Source organism: Lotus japonicus, chromosome 2 (genome assembly GCF_012489685.1).
Source record: "Lotus japonicus ecotype B-129 chromosome 2, LjGifu_v1.2".
NCBI lineage: Eukaryota > Viridiplantae > Streptophyta > Magnoliopsida > Fabales > Fabaceae > Lotus > Lotus japonicus.
The window spans coordinates 51,190,465-51,210,750 of NC_080042.1; the positions used below are offsets into that span (position 1 = coordinate 51,190,465).

General features: G+C 36.2%; 3 protein-coding genes across 9 annotated transcripts; all 3 read right to left on the bottom strand.

The window, feature by feature from the left end:
- Positions 1 to 3,825: 3,825 nt before the first annotated feature.
- On the bottom strand, positions 3,826 to 7,411 carry LOC130738242 (probable prolyl 4-hydroxylase 12). Of its 2 annotated transcripts, none has more exons than XM_057590180.1 (7): positions 7,136 to 7,411; positions 6,865 to 6,984; positions 6,637 to 6,694; positions 5,901 to 5,972; positions 4,767 to 4,824; positions 4,463 to 4,635; positions 3,826 to 4,361 (listed from the first exon to the last, which is right to left on the bottom strand). In XM_057590180.1, the coding sequence occupies exons 1-7, from the start codon at positions 7,198 to 7,200 to the stop codon at positions 4,008 to 4,010; spliced, it is 900 nt and encodes a 299-aa protein (XP_057446163.1). In that variant the 5' UTR covers positions 7,201 to 7,411; the 3' UTR covers positions 3,826 to 4,007. The 2 variants fall into 2 exon arrangements, with proteins under 2 accessions (XP_057446163.1, XP_057446164.1); XM_057590181.1 differs by having other exon boundaries at positions 6,865 to 6,981; positions 7,136 to 7,410.
- Positions 7,412 to 8,161: 750 nt separating this feature from the next.
- Positions 8,162 to 13,025, bottom strand: LOC130738243 (pentatricopeptide repeat-containing protein At1g62930, chloroplastic-like). 6 transcript variants are annotated; one of them, XR_009019288.1, is made up of 3 exons: positions 11,343 to 13,025; positions 9,570 to 9,839; positions 8,162 to 9,416 (listed from the first exon to the last, which is right to left on the bottom strand). XR_009019288.1 is itself a non-coding variant. In XM_057590182.1 (2 exons), the coding sequence occupies exons 1-2, from the start codon at positions 12,977 to 12,979 to the stop codon at positions 9,683 to 9,685; spliced, it is 1,794 nt and encodes a 597-aa protein (XP_057446165.1). In that variant the 5' UTR covers positions 12,980 to 13,025; the 3' UTR covers positions 8,162 to 9,682. The 6 variants fall into 6 exon arrangements, 2 of the variants coding, with proteins under 2 accessions (XP_057446165.1, XP_057446166.1); XR_009019287.1 differs by having other exon boundaries at positions 8,162 to 9,432; XR_009019290.1 differs by having other exon boundaries at positions 8,162 to 8,956; positions 9,254 to 9,839.
- Positions 13,026 to 13,713: 688 nt separating this feature from the next.
- Positions 13,714 to 18,277, bottom strand: LOC130738245 (uncharacterized). The gene is made up of 5 exons (XM_057590184.1): positions 16,782 to 18,277; positions 15,826 to 15,884; positions 15,352 to 15,480; positions 15,015 to 15,150; positions 13,714 to 14,371 (listed from the first exon to the last, which is right to left on the bottom strand). Exons 1-5 carry the CDS (start codon positions 17,484 to 17,486, stop codon positions 14,051 to 14,053), a joined length of 1,350 nt encoding a protein of 449 aa, XP_057446167.1. The 5' UTR covers positions 17,487 to 18,277; the 3' UTR covers positions 13,714 to 14,050.
- Positions 18,278 to 20,286: the final 2,009 nt, after the last annotated feature.

The window sequence follows — 20,286 nt, forward strand, 5'->3', positions numbered from 1 at the left end:
TCATAGTTATATCATGAATCAATTTAAGGCATGCACATATTCATATAATAACATACATCATTAGCTATAATAGAAAACCAATAACAAGCTATCCAAACAAGCACCATAGCAGAACCCTAGCTATCAACAATGAGGTAACCCTTCCTCCCTAACCTGGATTCCACTGCAGATCCTCAAAGATTTCGGAGGTTCCTCGTCCAAGTCCTGTCTACTCAGGATGTCCAACGCTCGTCTCCTTAGTTGGGACCATAAAATGGGGGTAGTTTCATATCAACAACACGATATCTCAACATCCCTCTTTAGACACCATACATCATACATCACTTAAAATTATATTATCTTTCTCGGTTCTACCTTTTTAAATCTTTAAGCCCCTTCTTCTTTTCCGTTGTACCAAAAAAAAAATCTTTAAGCCCCTTCTAGTTTACTATTTCAATTAATTTTCCTTTTTCACTTGATACTATCCTTAAGCTCTGTAGCTTAATTTCCTTTTACTTATCCATTTGAGTTATTTAATTAAGGCCCCATTTGGAAGAGCTTATTTGAGCTTATCTGATAGCATAAGCTCTTATGTCAGTGTTTGGGAGAGCTTAAGTAAACAACTTATGGTAGGCCATAAGCATTTTTGAGCTTATTTGCATAAGCTACTTAGGATAGCTTATGAAAAAAAGTTTATGCTTATATATAACTTATTCAATAAAAAATTTAAAATAGCTTATGAATAAGTGCTTATGTCATGAGCGCTTATGGTCATAAGCGCTTAATTAAGCTATTTTTTCAAACGGGGCCTAAGTCTAATTGATCTTTAATTACTTGGCTTAATCTTCATTAATTTAGTTAAGTTCAATTAATCATTAATCACTTAATTTAATCTTAAATAATTAAACTTATGCTTACTTACTACTTCTCCCTTATAATTAGCCTCTGACCAGAGTCTGATTGATCATTGATGTCTCCAATCAGCATGTTCTGCAACCTTAGACCCCCCTTGAATAGGCTTCAAATAGATTTTCAAAGTGTTAAGGTTCAAGCTTTCATGGTGAATCGTCCTTGTCTTAGCCTCTTCTTATTCTTTCCTCTTCCCTACGTTAATCCAAATTATCTCTGGAGTATCCTCCTCACGACTTCAGGACTAAAGAAAGCAGGATTCATCACCTTGAGGGTGATAGCCACGGTGGCTGAGGTGGGTGAAACTTGTTTCTCCTCCTCTGGCTCGAATTCCCTTTTCCAGTCTCTACAAACATCATCAACATGTTCAAGGGAGCCACTCTTTTACATCAATATTTCATCAACGCATGTGTCAAGCCTTCATCAGTGCATGTCAGTATGTCACCATAGCATAATTAACATGACACCATAATTTTTCTTGCAGATTTTTCTGTAGTTTCTGAGAACATAAAAATCTACAACCATTCCCGCAAACTTTCTTATGGATTTTGCGAGTTTTACAGCAACTTCATCTTATTCAACCCCCAGGGGCGGACCTGTGTTGGTTTCAGGGGGTTCATTTGAACCCCCTGAACAAAACAAAAATTGTACTTACCCCCTATATAAATATTTTTTTTTGTATATAATTTTTTTTTGAACCCTTGAAAATTTTAAATTATACTAGTATACCAAATTTTGCACCTATTTGCACTAAATACTCACACTCACTTATTTCTCTCACTCTATCACTTTGTCTCTCTTTCTCTCGCGTACGGCGTATCCTAAGTCTTTCACAGGCTCCCACCCAACTACCCAAGCACCCACCAAGCCACCAAACCAATCCACTGCGCCTCCCTCCTCGTCCTCACCCGTCACGTTGCGCCTCCCACTCTCCTTGCTCGTCGATCTTCACGGGTTGTTGTGCACTGAATGTATAATATGTCCCAATTTTTCATACCAACACCCCTTTGACTTGTTTTTCCTTTTTCCATTCTCAAAATCGGTTTTTTTTTATCTCTTTCACAGTTTTCCCCTTTATGGGTTTTGATCTGAATATTGAGTGAATTAAAACTATGGAAGCTGTGAAATAAATTGGGTTCTTAATTAATTGGATATTAATTGACCAATCTGAAGTTATATGATAGTATTAGACTATTAGTTTGTTGGATTTGGTATTTATTTTTGACAGATTGGTGATTGTGATTGGTTTTATGCACGTTGAATTCATCATTTGCTTGCTTCTTACTATTTTGGGCTATATTCCTGATATAATTTATGCCTTGTATGCCATTAAATTTGTTGATCGTGATTAGTATGCACCAACACAACAGTACTAAGTGTCTTGTTACCTCCTTAATCAGTCGCTAACTTGGAAAATAAGTAGCAACTGCTATGAATATTGTGAAGAATATGCTACGTAACCGAATTGGAGATACATTGATGAACGATTGTTTAGTTACTTACATTAAGAGTGATGTATTCAATAACATTGACTCTGAGCTTAATGTTCAACGATTTCAGAATATGAAATCACGTAGAGGAAAACTATGACTTGTATAATTTTCGATGTATAAACATATTAAAGTTGTTTTTAATTATATTTTTACGATGCATTCATTTGAAAAATTTGAACCCCCTGACCTTAGGGTCCTGGATCCGCCATTGTCAACCCCACACTCCGGGAGAGCGCGTAGGACTCCAGGAAGAGCTTTTGGCGCGTGTTTGCTCCACAAACCTCTGTTTAAACCTCTGAAACATGTTCCAGAATCCAGACTCTTCTCAACTTGGGAAATCCATTTATGGGATCATATTTTAATTTTGAACAACTTGAAAAATGAGTTACTTTTAACTGGATTGCAGCCACATTCCAAGCTCTGATACCATATGTTGGATAAAAATAAGACTAATTTCAAGAAATTGATCTAATGGAGCATGACAAAGTCTCGTAAAAAAGATTACAAGTTTGAACCCACACCTCATCATAAGACCTCACCCAAAAGGTAAGGTTTATGTAAGTTTCCAGCAAGTGCACTAAGCCGGTAAAAAAAATTAAGAATCAAGTTTTACTACAACTTTGGGGGATTTATTAATGATATGTCGTCAACTCTACTTAATTTGAATGTTTTTTCTTTAGGAATGATATTCAAAGGATTTAGAAATCAGATACTTAATTTAATTCATCTTATAAAGTAGTGACGAATCCAAAACTTTGAAGTGGGGGCAATTTTTTTTATAAGACAACTATCCTTCACGAGAGACAATCATATTTGAGCTGGAAATATCTGCATCCTAGTTGGGCTAGCAAACCCAACATGAAACATCTACCACCTGAACCAATCACCCATTGGTGAGTAGTGTGGACAATATACATACACATACATAATATACAAAAAGTAATAAAATATAAAAAGTTTAGTGGGGTAAATAATACAACCAATATACATAGCATTAAAAGAACATTTGGAAAACAATAGGGTCTTTAACATGCATCTGTGCCTTGTGACTTTTACAATGTTCAGAGACCTAAAACATATTTAAAACCTTATGTAATAATATTACAAAAAACTTCGCAATAACAGTATATCAGATTTTAAATCTAAATTGTGCCAATTATAGTAAAATATTGAGTACCCCTTAATTGCAGATCAGAAGGTCGTGAGGCAATTCTTAAGAAATTCCTATTTCTACATGTATTGCTTACATGCAATCCACAGAAAAACTAATGCTGTTTGCAGGTTGAGGAGAGGTAGGAATTATGAAACATCATAGAAAGGGTTTTGTGAATGTGTCCTAAGAGCATTAGTTAAAGAATGTTTAATGCTTGCTATTAAATGCTTTTAATTACTTAAAAAAGTATTAAATAATTGGCAGTTGTTATATTAGATGACGAGGAGGGCGTGTTAATAACAACTACCTAAATAATTTATGTGGATAGTCAACTAGCATTTTTGAAGAATCAATCTTCTCACACAATAGCACATAATGGATTCTAATTTTGAGAAGCAACTCCTTGTAGCTTCTCACACAATAGAATAAATTCTGGCTTGCTAGAAGCAAAACCAAACATGCAGAACTTCTGATCAGCATGCATTACAGCTTTTCCTACATGTACCATAATAATCAGGAGACCCAATCATGTACACAGGATTTCTCTGACATTCTCCCATGGCTGCCCAAGCAGGACAGCTGTCATCCTCATCAGTACATTCACCACCATCTGATATGGTTGAGAGTTTCCCTCCACTAATTGATCTTGCATAGAAGAACTTAATTGCAGACCACATATCACCCTTAAGGACAGGGCACCTAGCATGGTAGCTACTCTTGTCCGGAGATGCACTTGGATGAAGAGAGAAAAACAGAAGTGCATTCCCTTTTGCTGGTTGGAGAATCTTACTACTGCTTCTACAATTTGACCAGCTAATACTATTGGGCTGGAAAATATCACACGCAATTAATGATTAAACAGTAAAAACAGGTCCAGAACTAGGTAGATAATAAATAGAACAAGGAAGAAAAAACTGAATGGCTTTACCACTGATTCTGGAAAGAGAATTTGACCCCCTTGAGAAGCATTTGAGAGATATAAAACAACTGTTGCCAGTAAAGGTCCACTTAATTCCACTTTGGTTTTGTTTGCAAAATAATCTAAGTTATTCCCTTCCTGTTCAGGTTCATAATGCATGACCTGCAAAGGTTTGCTATTCTCTAGTAGAAATGGTTTGCCGAAAACAAGATGATCGATCACATATTAGAATGTGTATGAATGTATCATTATTTATCACAGAGCACAGACACACAAATACTGGCTTCGACTTGCCAAACAGTCAAACACATACCTTTAGGAAGAAAAGTCCAAACTGAAATTCTTTCTTCAATCCTTGCAACAATATCATCCTAGAACATAACAATGCAGAACATCATCATCATTAATGTCCACAACACCATTGCTATAATATAAATAAACTGTTGAAGGTCAAGCAGCAAGCTGAAAACAAGCAGCAATTGCAAAGTTTATTAGCTGTACCAATCTCATCATAGCGATAAAAGGATTTTAAAAATAACTTCAAGCCTTCAATTTCAGCAAAATAGAAACATTGATGTCAAGGATCACGTTTCTTTCTATACATATGAATATTTTTAATTTTTTATACACTTGAACTTATAGTGACAACCAACAAACTGCAAGCACTTAGAATTAGAACCAATAATAGATGCACTCTGTAAGACATGTTTTACTTTTCCTGATCTGGAGCGAACTCCCCTGCATAAATAGTTACAGTAATTTCGCCCAAACCTCATGCTCAAGCCAGACAATCTATTACCAGAATTAAACCTATATTAAATCGGTGATAAAAGTTAAATGGACATTCATTTTGCAAAACCATCATATGAAAATGCTACAGGTTATGCTTGATTCAGCATTAAAATGTAGAACAAGACAAGATCAAGTAACATGATGAATATCACTGACAAGAATTATAGACCACATGGTCAAAAAGACTTCTGTATTCAATTAACAACGAAAACAGCCTAAGCTCAGTAATATAGTACTAACTAATAAAGAACAATCTTATTTCAAAAAAACAAATAAAGAACAATCTAACGATCTTAGGCCAAAACCTAAGAATAGTTTATTAGATCTCTAACAAAGTAAGAAGAAAATCATTAATCGTCCAAAAACCCTTTACATTGGCCTGGACTAAATTATTCCTAAAGCGGTCTACAGGAAAAATAAACCAGCAGACAAGATTTTCCCATCAAACAAGTCCAGAAGAACTCACCCACGCACAACATTTCACAATCAGTAAAAATAATGACCATGAAAATCAACCGTTCACAAATCCTTTATATGCTGAAAAACATCTTTGAAAGCACAATCCAAACTATACCCATCAACTTCAAACAGAACCTAATTTTTCTAGTGATTAGTTCATCCAAGTAGATGTGGAAAAATTTCAGTTAAGACTTACTTCCATATCCAATGAAGTTTCATCCTCTGAGTGGCCATTATTCCCCGAGGACTTTTCTTTCACAGCATATGCCTTAGCCAAGATAAAGAACAAGAGAGAGAGTTAAATTCAAAGACTAGTAGCCCAAGTACTACCCAACATGAAAAGTGAAAACCAATAAGAACCTTTTCTAATTGAGAAAAAAATTCTGTTTTCACAAATAACTACAGAAACATCACCTTATTTTTACCTTTTTCTGAAATATTTCTGTAAAAATGGAGCAAACATTGTACAAATCTTTTCAAAACAAGTTATAGAGTGATGAAAACAAGTACACTGTAACCAAAGCCTTATCCCACTAGGTGAGGTGGGCTATATCACAAATCCTTATTAAAGATATCGGCGAGTTTTACATTGACTGCTCAAAACCTAACACAATTTCCTCTTTTGTCCGGGCTTAGGACCAGCTATGCAAAAGGGAAAATGCTCTAAGGAACGAAACGAAATTCGTTTCTATGCTTTCCCTTGTTCTTATTGGTTGATTGCTTCGTAATTATGACACTGGTGGAAATCTCATGTATCATTAAATAAAAATTATACTGCTTAGTCTGATTCATTTAAAAACAATTTCGAGCCATTTAGCAATGCTCATGCAAAAGTATAGGTGGAGCGAGTTACAAAAATGTGATAATTTTATAACCATTAGTGAAAATAAAAGCTGACAATGTATTCCCAAAATCAATAAGCAGTAGCATACCAAAGAAATAAGGTAGTCACACTCCTTGTCTGACAAAAAACCTTTGTAGAGAAAGACCCTACAGCAACAAGGACAAAACAACATCAAATATTGAAAATTTAAAAGCAATGTGAGTAAAAAAAAAAAATTGCTAGTATAAACAAACAAATCAAAAGTGAAAAAATATAAGATCTGCATTATATAACTTAATAATAACATGATGAGGGGAAGTTCTAGAAAGTACCTGACCTTGGTTGCCAAGAGATTTGGACAACACGTGAGGGATCAACTCTGTTGGAATAATAAACAGAGTGACCTGAAAACCGCAACTCAGATTCATGATGTTTGTTCCTTAATTTCTTCCTGCTGCTAATGCAAAATTAACAATGCCAAAAACAGTGTAAGTATTTTAATTAGTAACAGAAATAGGTTAAACCATGAAAAGCAATGCATTTTTTTATATATGTAAATTGTGGGGAGCGAAATTGGTGAAAAGAGAGAAATGGGTCGGCAAATTTACCTTTGGGAGAAGGAGGCAGTGGAGAGGAGGAGGAGAAGGGTGAGGAAAAGGGAAAGGGAGGGCATTGGTTCTTAAAGAAGGAGTGGTGGTGAAAAAGTGTTTGTAATTATGTGTATGTTATTCAATGGTTACTCAGTGAATGTGATCTGAAATTTGCAATTCATTGTGATGCGAATCGTGCTTGCTTCTCTTCTCTTTGCTGCTGGCTTGGTTGCATCGGCTTTCTGTTATTGTCTACCAGCCACGTTAAACTCACATCATTCTTCTATTAATGTTAGGTGTCAGTGATGAGAGTTTAACATTTTGTCATTTTGGGAAATATTTTGTTATTTTGAGATCAATGGGATTGGGAACGGGTATTTTTTTTTTAAGTTTTACTCTCATATTTAATCATGTATGAGACATAGAGCGACCATTGTGACATTAATTTTTCACCTTATAGTTAGCAGACTAAGCGTTAGGTATTGGCCAATTAGTTTTAACTAGATTAATAAGCTCTGTTTGGAAAAGATTATTTGAGCTTATCTGATAGCATAAGCGCTTATGTCAGTATTTTGAGAGAGCTTATGCAAACAGCTTGAGCTTATTTTCATAAGCTACTCATGATAGCTTATAAAAAAGAGTTTATGCTTATATATAGCTTATTTTCAATTTATTTCAATAATTTTTTTAAAATAGCGTATGAATAAGCGCTTATGACCATAAGCGCTTAATTAATCTGTTATCCCAAACGGAGCCCCGCGCAATGCGTAAAACGAATTATTTTTTCTTGTTAGAGTAAAAAGTGACACATATAGTCTTGTAAAATATAGATATATATACTTTAGTTAATCCTATTATATTAGAAATAAGAAAATTAAATGACTTTTAAACTAAATTTTCATTTATCATGTACATGTCTTATAAAAGTATGATATGAAGAGAGAAAAAAGGGCAAATACTTGCTTAATTGAAGGTGAATTTGAATTTTAACCTTTTTTTCTATAAAGCCAAAATTTATTGAATGGACGTAGTACTTCAATGCAATACAAACAAAGTGAACCAAATTTGCAGAGAATAAATTAAGAGTTACATAGTTAATGACTTAATGAAGACTAAATCTACCCAACAGACCCAAATGTATAGCCATAGGAACTGGTCACTACTACCAGCAAAAGCCATTTTAGATGACACAGCAAGTTGAAGCCAAGCACAACACTCCCCATCCAAACTTCTAGCCACAGTAAATTAAAGGTTCCTTGTCTCCTTATTAAGCTATCCACGAGGCTTCTTAATTTCCCAAATCATGGCAGGGACGAGTCAAACATCTCAAGCAGAAGCAATACACACAGGCACTAATTCAAATAAGATCAGATCAGATGCAGCTTAGGGAGACATTCTGCACTCCCAAGCCCTTCGAGTTTGACCTTCTCAGACAAAAATAGCCACTATTCTATATGCTAGTTAGACTAATAGCATTGCAAGGAGCGTACAGAACTTTATTACAGTGCTTCAATGCAAATAAATGGGTTACAGAACCATTCATAGATAGAGCTCCCAAAATTCTGACTTTTAGCCGATAACCATTTCCAAGATTTCACTTTTACCGTTTCATTTATCCCTTCTATATCACAACCAGAGCCTCTAAATATTACATGATTTCTCAGGGTCCAGATTGACCAAATCACAGCCATCTAGATAAACCACAACCCCTTCTTCTGCTTTTGTGACTTGCTTAAGTGACAATGCTGCAAGACATGAGAGGTTAAAGATATCCCCTTTCCTTGCAACATTGAATTGCATCTTAGAACATTCCCTAAAGACTGTAATTAAACTTGAAACCTGCATGCACAAGTTTCTTCGAAATTAAAGTTGGCATCTTGCACCTTTAATTTCCTTCAACTTGCTAGAAGAAGTAAACATATTTGATATTAGTTAAACATTGAGTCACCCTGACTTCTTCAAGAAGTCCATAATTATCATGGAGATACTTGACAGCCATCATTACAGTAGTTGATACAGTTTCATAACATGAGTATAAGAATGTGATTATTTGATCAATTATCTGCTCATCATTAAAAAAATGAAGGTTTTATACTTAAAGAGATACCATTTAGGCAAAGCAACTTTCATGAATACCATCATATCTTCAAGGTAAAGTCATTATCTATGATAACGATCTTCTCGACATGACTATGAAGAGAAATCTGTCCGCGCAACTTCTCTCCTCCTACAAGAGCATCAACAATAGCTGCAGTTCCAGAAAGCTAGTACTCAAGACAGGATCCAAGTTTGTACCATTCTGCAAACATGTAAAGCTGAAGAGTTGGAGGAAAAAATTGTTTAGACACAAATAGAATACACTATAAAGTAACACTGAATTTGTATACTAATACTTCAACCAGCACTGTTTCATTAACGATGCATTTATCATCTGCGCGGGGAGTAAGTATACCGTTATTTTACACCCCGGAGAGCAAGAATGGCCGCAGGTCAGTCAATGCAATTCCTTAGGAAAGGGTCTTTCAGTTCCAAACCATCAAGTATTTCCAAGAAAGGTCTAAGAAGTTATGTGGCCTTAAGAGAACCTTGATGCCCCATTTGAAGAAAGGACTTAAAAAGAAAAGGGGGCATATCTAGCTGCAGCAGTGTAAAGAACACCCAAATATCCTCGAATAGATTGGGGAAGTGCCATTGCAGCTGTAAACAATGGAAGTACAACATCCTGCGATGAAATTACGGTGTATATCAACATTCGAACATTTATATCTCACCTTCCTTGGAACAGAGAAGCTTGCAAGTGAACTAACAATCTCAGCCAATATGCACCAAAGGAATACTCAAATTATTTAAGTCATAGTAAAATATGTACCAACACCACGAAGAAAATTAAGTCATACATGAAAGTAAAATAAGAGCACCAACAATTGCTTGCGGGAAGGTATACCAGCCAAATAAAAATTTTAAGAAAATGAAAAATACTCTAGCGCATATTATACCTTTAACATATATTTCATTAGCCCACACATAAATAAGATAAGCTTCTTTTGATGTATGTTGTCTTAGATTCCAGTGATATAAATCTCAACTCATGTGCATAGCCACTTTTCATATTTTTCTAAACAAATTAAAGATTAGGTAAGTCATATCTCTTAAATGCGACTTACATAATGTTGAAAACTCTATTCTATGAATCTCATTCTCATTGATTTGAGAAGTTACTGAATACAAGAGTGAATACAGTTTATATAGTGAACTAGCTTGTCAATCAAGCTAACCAATCTTAACAAACTTAACAAATTCAGTTATAACAACTCAGCATGACAGCTATGCAAAACTAAATTTGACAGCTAGCATAACTAACTCTAAAGCTGACTGTATACACAGTCAGCAGCTACTTAATAGTAGCTTCTACTACACGGTATGTGATGTACTCTAATACATAATTTATAAAAAATACAAATCAAATTCAAAATATAATTGAAAACGACTGGATATTCATCATGAAATTTCAAATAACGTGTAACTAAAAAGCATCTCACTTGGTTTTAATCTTACAACAAACCTCTAGCAATCATTTCACGAAGAAGATTTTGTGCCTTATCATTCTCGTTTTTTCCAAAGAGAGCACGGATAATTGTTTCATAAGTTATAGCATCAGCAACACAGCCATTGTCTTCCATTTTTGGATTACAAGGCTAGTGCTTCATCAGGAACACAGCCATTGTCTTCCGAACAGTGGCGGAAAAGTCACCTGAGAAGGCACTGATTGTGTTGGATTGGAAGCCATGGATATGGGTCAAGAAGCTCTTGATGCCATGTTAGAAAAGTAATGTAGATAGAAAACTAGGGAAAACAACTGAAATGTATCATTCATTTCTTGAATGGAAAATACAAAGAAGGGATACATTTATAGATTGATTAGCTTCAGCTGAAAGCTACTAGAATAACTACCTATTGAGCTCAACACAACTAAATAACATATGCTAGCTCATTATAGCAGAAAGCTAAAAGCATACTACCTTAGCAGCATATGCCAACTCATCATAACAATCATAACAGTAAGTATAACTGAAGACTAAACAGAAACAACTGCAACAACTAATCAACTAATCATACATCTAACAATTTGTAAAAAATAAGATTCAAATTTAAAATATAATTGAAAAAAACTAGATGTTCATCATGAAAATTCAAAATAACAAAGTCTAACTGGAAAGCACCTCACTTGACTTCAATCTTAAGCAGACCTCTAGCAATCATCTCATGAAGAAGTTTCTGTGCTTTATCATTCTCATTTTTTCTAAAGAGAACCCGAATAATTGTTTCATAAGTTACAGCATCAGAAACACAGCCATTGTCTTCCATTTTTGATTGCAAGGCCAGTGCTTCATCGGACAAACTCTCTATACAAAGCCCATTGATCATTATATTATATGTCACAACATTTAGCTGATAGCCTTTAATCAAAAGCTCCTGAAAAACCTCTTGTGCATCCTTTAGTCTTCCACTTTTGCATAGTCCATCAATAATTATATTGTATGTGTACATATCTGGTTGAACGCCCTTGTCTTTAACTCTCTCAAGTAATGTAATTGCCTTGTCAACATGATGATTCTTGCATAGAGCATCTAATAAAGAATTGTAAGTGATTATATCAGCCTGTTGATCTCTGTCGTGCATTTTACCAACAAGCTCCCAAGCACAAGATATTCTCCCTACTTTGCACAGACCATCAATAAGGCAGCTGTAAGTTACTGTATCAGGAATCAGATTTTTGGAATGCATTTCCTCAAAGAGATCCAGAGCTTCATGCACCATACTACTCTTACAGCATCCATTAATCATGATACTGTAGCTCCAAATATCAGGAGCGACTCCCCTTTGGCTCATAGAGTTGAATTCATCTTTAGCCTTGTTCACTTTTTTAACTAGGCAATACCCATCCATGATAGAATTGTAAGTGAAAATACCAGGCTTTACACCTTCTTTCATCATCACAGCTAACATATTTTTAGCCTCTTTCACCTTTCCTTCCTTACATAACCCATCAACTAGTATATTAAAGGTATAAACATTTGGGTTGATGTTTTTCAACACCATTTCATTTAGCAAACCAACTGCTTCTTTCAATTGACCCACAATGCAAAAGCCATAAATTAGAGCATTGTAAGTGACAGCATCAGGAGAAATTCTCTTGAGTACCATTTCCGAATATAAATCGCAAGCTTCACTTACAAGTTTATCTTTACAGAGGCTATCAATGATGGTGTTGTACATGACCACATTAGGCTGAACTAATTTCCCTTCAATCTGTCTCAGCAACCGCAAGGCAGCTCTTGTTTCACCCATTTTACACAACCCATTGATCAAGGTCCCATAACTGACTTGGTTCAATTGAATTCCTTGTGCTAGTAGTTTGTCATGAAATTGCAGTGCTCTCTTAACCTGGCCATTAAGACAGAGACCTTTAATGAGGGTATTGAAGGTGATTGTATTTGGCTTATAACCCCTCTTGAGAATCTTGGCCAAAACAGAAAAGGCAAAAGAGATTTGACCTAGGTGGCAGTAACAGTTGATTAAGATGTTGAGAGTAAAGATGTCAGGCATGATTCCCCTAAATTCCATTTGGTGAGAAAGGGATATGGCGGTGGAGTAATGCTTCGCCTTCATGAGGGATGTTAGAACCTTACCAAATTCGATGATTGATGGAGTATGACGCATTTGGAGCAAGCGGTGGAACAAAGACACAGAATCATCAACATTGTGAGTAGAAGGGGGCAAAGAAGTATGAGAGTGAAAGGATGAAAAGGAAAGAAGAAAAGTTGGATTTGGAAGACACCTCCTCAAGCTTGAAACTGACATTGCGCACAAATGGATGGTAGTGCGGTTTGTCAATGTCTGCGGCTTTGATTCAGCGTTTTGAGTTGAACTTATTTTGTATATTTTTAAGATGACATACCTAACCTCGCTGTTTAATTACTGAATTAAGAAATATCTGTACATTGCAGAGTCTTTGGTGAATTATAAAAAATTACATAAAATATAATATTTTAATTTTATCTTGAAAATATGTTAATAATATTTATATCTGATTTTAGTTGATTGAAAAACTGTTATTATTCATTTAGTTTTTTTTTAAAAACCACCCGGTACTTTGTCACTCTTCGGATACCGACTATTCTAGATTTGAGATTTTGTCACAATTAAGACTCACCATCCCTCCCTAGGGTGTATTGTGCAAGGATCAAAACTCAAAGCTCTTCATGCATAATCAGCTTGCGTTATAAACTGAGTCATCTCTCGTGTGTACTTTAGAGAGCCAAGCAAGTCATCAATATCATTAATAATGATTAGATACTTTCAAAAGTTAATAAAAGACTCAAATCAATTTTTGTTCTCACTTACTTTACTCTCTAAAAGGGAGACACTTTAGTGCAGTGAGACCCAAAAGCTTAAGATGCATGAGTAAGATAAGTGTTTTATGAAGAGAAAAATATATAGCAAGTTATATGCAATTTCAAAATGGGGTGTGGGGTGTTTTGGGAGTTGGATGTAACATCTCCCATAAATGGATCAACTCATCAAATCTTAGCCCATTTTGCTAAAAAAATTATATTATATAAAAAATAATATACAAAACAATCAGTTTGGACTTTGGATGACTACAACACGTTACAGCAGCTTGCAGAATGCTTTAGAACATCACCAAATGTTTTTGCACAGATGATTGCTGTCTGCTTAGAAGCTCAATGTGAAACATCAGATGCTTGCTGCATTATGCCTTTGCAATTTATTTCCGCCAACAAATTAATCTTCGTTCAAGTTCTAGCTTTGAGCCACAACAAGAGACAAAAAAATTCATGAAAGAATGAACAAATTTTGCTTTTCATTATATAAATATTATTCTCATGCATGCTAAAATGGCTTGTTGAATCATTCTTTCTTCAGCACCATGCTGCCATGCTCATCATCTTTATCAAAATGACGCTCAATCAATTCATCCCAGCTTTCATCCACTGTGCTTCTATTAGTTGAATCAAAAGAAGGCTCGCCCTGTGATCTTTTTGAGCTCTCGTCTCCTTCCTCATCAAAAGTGCCATACTGTGATGGTGGTGTATAAGCGTGTGGAACATCTAATGTTACAGCCCTTTGTAGCGCTGCTTTATATTCATGATTGTGTCTAGTTAGTGTTTCCTGACGCTCCATTTTTTGCTTTGCAGGGATTTCCATGGTATGATCTTTCTCCAGCATCAACTGCAGTTGATAGAAACACAAAGGGTTGAATAGCATGCCAAAGCATTTTTATGGAAATTTATATGCATTTTCGAAACTATAGGAGTATGTACACCTTCCATTCAAATACAAACACTTTTTGTTATTTTCTGTTTCTGAATTTTTTTTCTGAGAAAGGAAAATTAAAACAGATCAATCAAGGAAGAGTTCTTGGTGTTCCAAGTAAGAAGGGGAAAAATATCAAGAGCTCTTTGTAATTCTTGCTACTCCATGAGGGAGGGACATCACATAGTAGAGAAATACAAATTGTTATTATCTATCAAATTACAGATTCCTCATCATTCAGACACAGGTTTTCCAATCATTAAAAAACAGAAGGGTGTTAACTGTTAAGTAAACCGGTGTACGGGACCAAAAAAGAACATGTAAGTGCATTCACAGCCCTGCTAAATTATGTTAATCACAGAGAAAGAGGGACAAAGAGACTACAATTAGTGCATGTTTAGACACGGTGAGGCCAAAATCATGGTGGAAAATCGCAAAAGTCAAGGGAAGTTGCTTTTGTCCATCATGATTTTGGCTTCACCATGGTTTTTCATTGCATATCCAAACATGCACTTAGTCCAAGAAACACAAGAAACATTTAGAAGGCTCACAGACTTACATCAAAAGCCCTCTGGGCTTCTTTCTCAATCCAAATGATGGCATGATCAGATGTGGCATTACAAGAAAGGACTATATGCTCAAACCTTCCATCGACTGGCACTGCTGTCCTCACAACTGGGGGAAACCTCCCCATTCTGCGTGTGTGTGTGTGTGTATATATATATATATATATATATATATATATATTAACATAATTTTATCATGCAATAAATAAGAGAATTGACATATGCCAGACTGTTAAAATGAATATAGCTGAATCCAAACTGTATGACTTGCAAAAACACAGTTTGAGTTCAGCATAAGGCAGAAGCTCTGTTTCGTTTCGTTGGCCATACCTAAAAGGTTTTCTCTCAACAATGTGATAAAGGCGACCAGGTGCATAGAGTCTCCTTGGATCCCTAATCATCTTCTCCTCTGGTATACATGTATCCCTCATGCACCTCAAACATAATAGGCATGGCAAACTACCAATATAAATAAAAAAGTTCATATTAATTATCTTCTCCATGAAAAGACTGAAATAACACAAACAGTGATTTTCACTCATCTCTGACATCATCTTATCATAAAATGTGTCGGTTATTAATGAAGTATTTTCCTTTACAAGTATACTGTCTCATTAGTTATGCTATTGGTGAAACTGAAAAGCATTAACATCCACAAGGTTAGCTATTCATTCTAAATCATGTCGAAACTTCAAGTGGCAATAAGGTGGTTGAACATGCAGCACTTATTTGAGCATGCTAAACATTCTCCAACCTTGTATTGTTAGTAACAAAGCAACAGTCGTGAAGGTCCTTAAGACATACCAGAAAAGAGATTTGAATATATCTTCCAATGGAGTGGCTGTCCTTGGTAAGAAGTCATCCTGATCAAGGTAAAGAGCGGTCACATCAAATACAAGAAAACATAATAAGATTTGTGATGCTACCTATGCTTAAGGCTACTAGGCTAAATTTTATTTTATCTTAACATATTTCCATGTGAAACAGATTTTATGCAAATATTTGTCCATTGTTTAACAGACTAATAAACTAATACACATTGCAAGCTCCCCATAAGTTATTTCGTTCTTAATATTTTAATGAGTGAGTTCATCTCTCTAACTGAAAGCTAGCATTACGGATACAGTAGGTTTCAAAATACAGAAGAAACAACTACCACCGAACTGTCCCCACAGGTTAAGCAAACTGAATGGTTACACTACAAAACCTGAAGGTGTAAGTCACCGTTTAGTCAACAGAAAATCATCTGTACAGAGGTCTCGCTTTCAGTCTCTAACTAATAGACAACAGATTCTCCAAAAGAGCAAAACCATGTCTGCTATAGATTGTATTTAAAGGCTAATGGATTGGGACTATATTCATTTTCATTCCCGTATCCCGTCTGTACGTATATCAAACAACCAGAACCATTCAAATAAGAAATTGATAGATTCAAAATTGCACTTCGGTTTGCAGAACTCTGCAGTCTTCATACATAAGACATGAACTTCATATAAACGTAGACAGGAGTCAATTCTATTTCTTGCCAACAAATGCTTTAATCAAAAGGATGTGCACAGTATTAGACTTCTATTTATTGGGCTGCAATTGTTGAGTTTGGTTTATAGAACAAATTGGATGCATAGTCCAATAATTGATTATTAGCACCACAGTTATTTTATATATTCTTTAGGTGTTCAGATTTTGTAAGTAATTAATCAAGAGTTTACACAGGGTTCTTCAACCCACCAAATAAAATCAAATAAGAATTCATAACTTGCCTGCAGCACGACGGAGTTGATGACATCTGCATATCTGACTGCCAAATTCAGCGACATGCACCTAGCAGGTGCAATGGCATAGCATCTGACCCTCTTCCTCTCAATATTTCCCAGCCTATCACTATTCTGCACCACCACCATGCTCAACATAGCCGCTACACCAGATCCAAGGGAATGACCAACAAAAGTGAGAGTGTAGTTCGGATGCTTCTCTACCAACTCCCTCAAGACTTCACATTCAGCATCCAAAACCCATCCAGCAGCCTTCAACAACCCATTGTGAACATACCCCCCATCAAACTTTCTCTTCCCTAATCTATTGTCCAATAAAACTGCATAGTCACTCTCCTTTGCCAAATTTAGACCCCTAAAGGCAAGGACAATATCAGCATGACCATGATCAAGATACAGCATATAGGGTGGAGCCCGCCCAGAGGTATCTCTGTATGTCTTTTTGTGTATCAACCAATCAGGGTTAATTCCATAGCCACAAGGAGGAGCCCAAAGAGGTTGGTGAAGATCATCTTCATACACAGACAAAATATAGCGACATAGGCGAGGGATAGGCTCAAATTCTTCTGATGTTGCAAAGCCCCAAGTCTCACTGTCATGGCCTGCAGTGTGAAGACATCTTTTCCAAGCCCATCGAGCACAAGCCAGACAATATACACATTCAACAAGAGGAATGCCACACAGAATTGACATGGTGTTCTGTGGTGTGCCTAAAGCATATGCAGGCTAAGTAGGCTGAAAACCAATATAGGTTTTGCACAAATTTCCTTAGGGCAATATATGAACACCAAAATTGGAAATTTAAGCTTGAATGGCACAATACTATTCTCTTTCTCATAAAAAAAAAAAAAAGAGAATTTACAGTTAGTAAAGGACCTAATGATAATTTTCAATGTAGTAACAGTCTAGCAGATTTGCAATTGTTGTTTGCAGAAAATAAAAATAGCATGTAGTGGTAGGTGAACTAAATGAGATATAGACCTATGCAGTTATATACAATTCAGTAACTAAAATTGAGCCAAAACCACAGTGATCAACAAAGAAACTAGAGGAAATGAACAACTGTAACTTCCTTGCTATAACAGATGATTCAAGTCCAACAATAGATGCACACACATATCACAAGGGGATTCAAAAATTTACAAAGGGAGCAGTGTGTATCAAAACTGTGAGTAGAGATCCACTTCAGGGAGACCCAGAAACTCAGAATTGCAAGTGATGATGAAACTTGAGTCAACAATGAAGAAGATCACCAACTTTACACGCACGCAACAATGAAGGAAAGGGAAAAATGAAGGACACCCAGTTCGGAATTTCGAGGTTGGGTGATGATTAGAGACATCAAAACTCCAAGGAAGAAACTTTCATCGGAACCAAGAAAAGGGGACAACAACATCATTCATTGTCATCTTCTGAACACAAGTGCTTCTGAGGTGTACGAAAGAAAGACGACAAGAATGTTGGGTTTTGTTTTTGGCATGTGCTAGTGCTACTATGCATGCTGAGTTGTAAACAAAATATATTCAAGAATTTTATTATCTTATCACTTATTAGTTATTATCAACTAAACTCAATTTTCTTATCTTTAAATAAAATCACTACCGTTCAAAAAAAATCACTACGTTCAAAAAAAATCACTAATATTCAGACTAAAATCATACCCTCTAAACGGAATCACACCCAAAACTAAACAATTAAGGGATAGTTTTGACATTTAAATTAACAAATAATGAATCAATTTTAAAATAAATTATCACGTCCTAATTACTTTAAAAACCACGAAATTATTCAGCTCATAATCTCCCCATTTGATTTTAGCAGATGTGATAGTTATCTCAAGATCAAATATTCAAAAATACTACTATCAATTATCTACTAATAATTATTCAAAAAAATGTAATTATCTTTTAGAGAATATCTACGGCTATTATCTCTAAATATAATTCAAAATAATCTCTCATCTAATTTTTCACCTTTATCTCCTAATTTTTCAATAAAAAACAACATTATATGTTTATAAACTAAATTTAAAACTTTCTTTCCTACTATAACAAAAAAAAAACTAAATTTCAAACTGACATCTCATAATAAATTTCAAAACTTCCAAAATAAATTCCTAACCTCAGGACCAGAGACATTTTATTTGGGGGGCTGATGTGGGAGGCGGAAGTTATAGCCATGTAGCGTGAGATAAGCTTTGTTCACCAAAGATGGAGGGTGGCCTTGGTTTGAAGCGTTTGCATGAGTTCAACAAGGCTATTTCTTATCCATGCACCGAATGAACTCTGGGTTCATGTTCTCCGTCATAAGTATGGCTGTGGAAATAATGTCATGTCTATTGTTAGCCATCGAGCGTCTGAGTCTTCCATTTGGAATGGTGTTAGAAATACATGGGAATCCTTCTCCTGTGGCATCCGCTGGCAGATTGGCGATGGTAAGGTCGTGCGGTTCTAGCAAGATCGCTGGCTCGCGTCGGGTATCTTGTTGGCGGAGGTTGCGGTTCAACCCATTCCCCCAGGGTCGTTGAATCGTGTGGTAGATGAGTTTCTTGGTAGTAATGGCACTTGGGAGACTGCTGGCTTCGTCGAGCTTATGCCCAACATTGTGTTCCAGGAGATTATGGAATCCTTGCCCCGTCGCCTCTCTTCTGCTCCTGGCCTTCCGGTTTGGGGAAGGACAACATCAGGTATCAATTCTACCGCTTCAGCCTATGAGTTATTGACGGAAAATATTGAGGATACAGGACCAGACCCAATGTGGTGCTTGTTGTGGCGATGGAAGGGAGCCCCATGCGTTAAAATGTTCCTCTGGAAGGTACTTAATAATGGCCTCATGGTAAACGTGAAGCGGGTGCATAATCACTTGGCAGATAGCGATCTTTGTCCTCTTTGTGGAACGTTGAGCGAGTCAGTGATCCATGCTCTTCGCGATTGCCCAATGGTTAAACCCGTTCGGCTCGCGAATCTACCTACTGGTGGGGAGTCCCATTTTTTCTCCATGGAACTTCAAGCTTGGCTGTTAAGGAATATGAGAGATGGCCTACAAGGTTGGGATAGGGATGCCTGGACAAAGCGCTTTGCAATTAACGTTTGGTGCTTATGGCGTATGATGTGATATTCAATCATGTGCAGTGGGATAGTGCTCAGGTACAATGCTGGGTTATGTCGAGCTTCCATGATGATGGTTTGGCTTCCGCTGATGTTGTCACAGGTCCTACGAGTGAGAAAAGCACTAGCTGGTTATTTCATGCAGTGGGATGGATTAAGATCAACGTCGGGCAGCAGCGTGTGGCGGGGTAGCTCGTGACAGCTCTGGCCGTTGGATAGAAGGCTTTTGTCGTCGTCTGGGTACTTCAAACCCCTTACTTGCGGAGCTATGGGCAATTCGCACGGCGGTAGAGCTCTTAAGTTCCAATCGGTTCAGGAGAGTGGTGATTGAATGTGATTCAGCAGAGGCTATTGAAGTAGTGAATTCGTCTGGTACTGGTAATTTG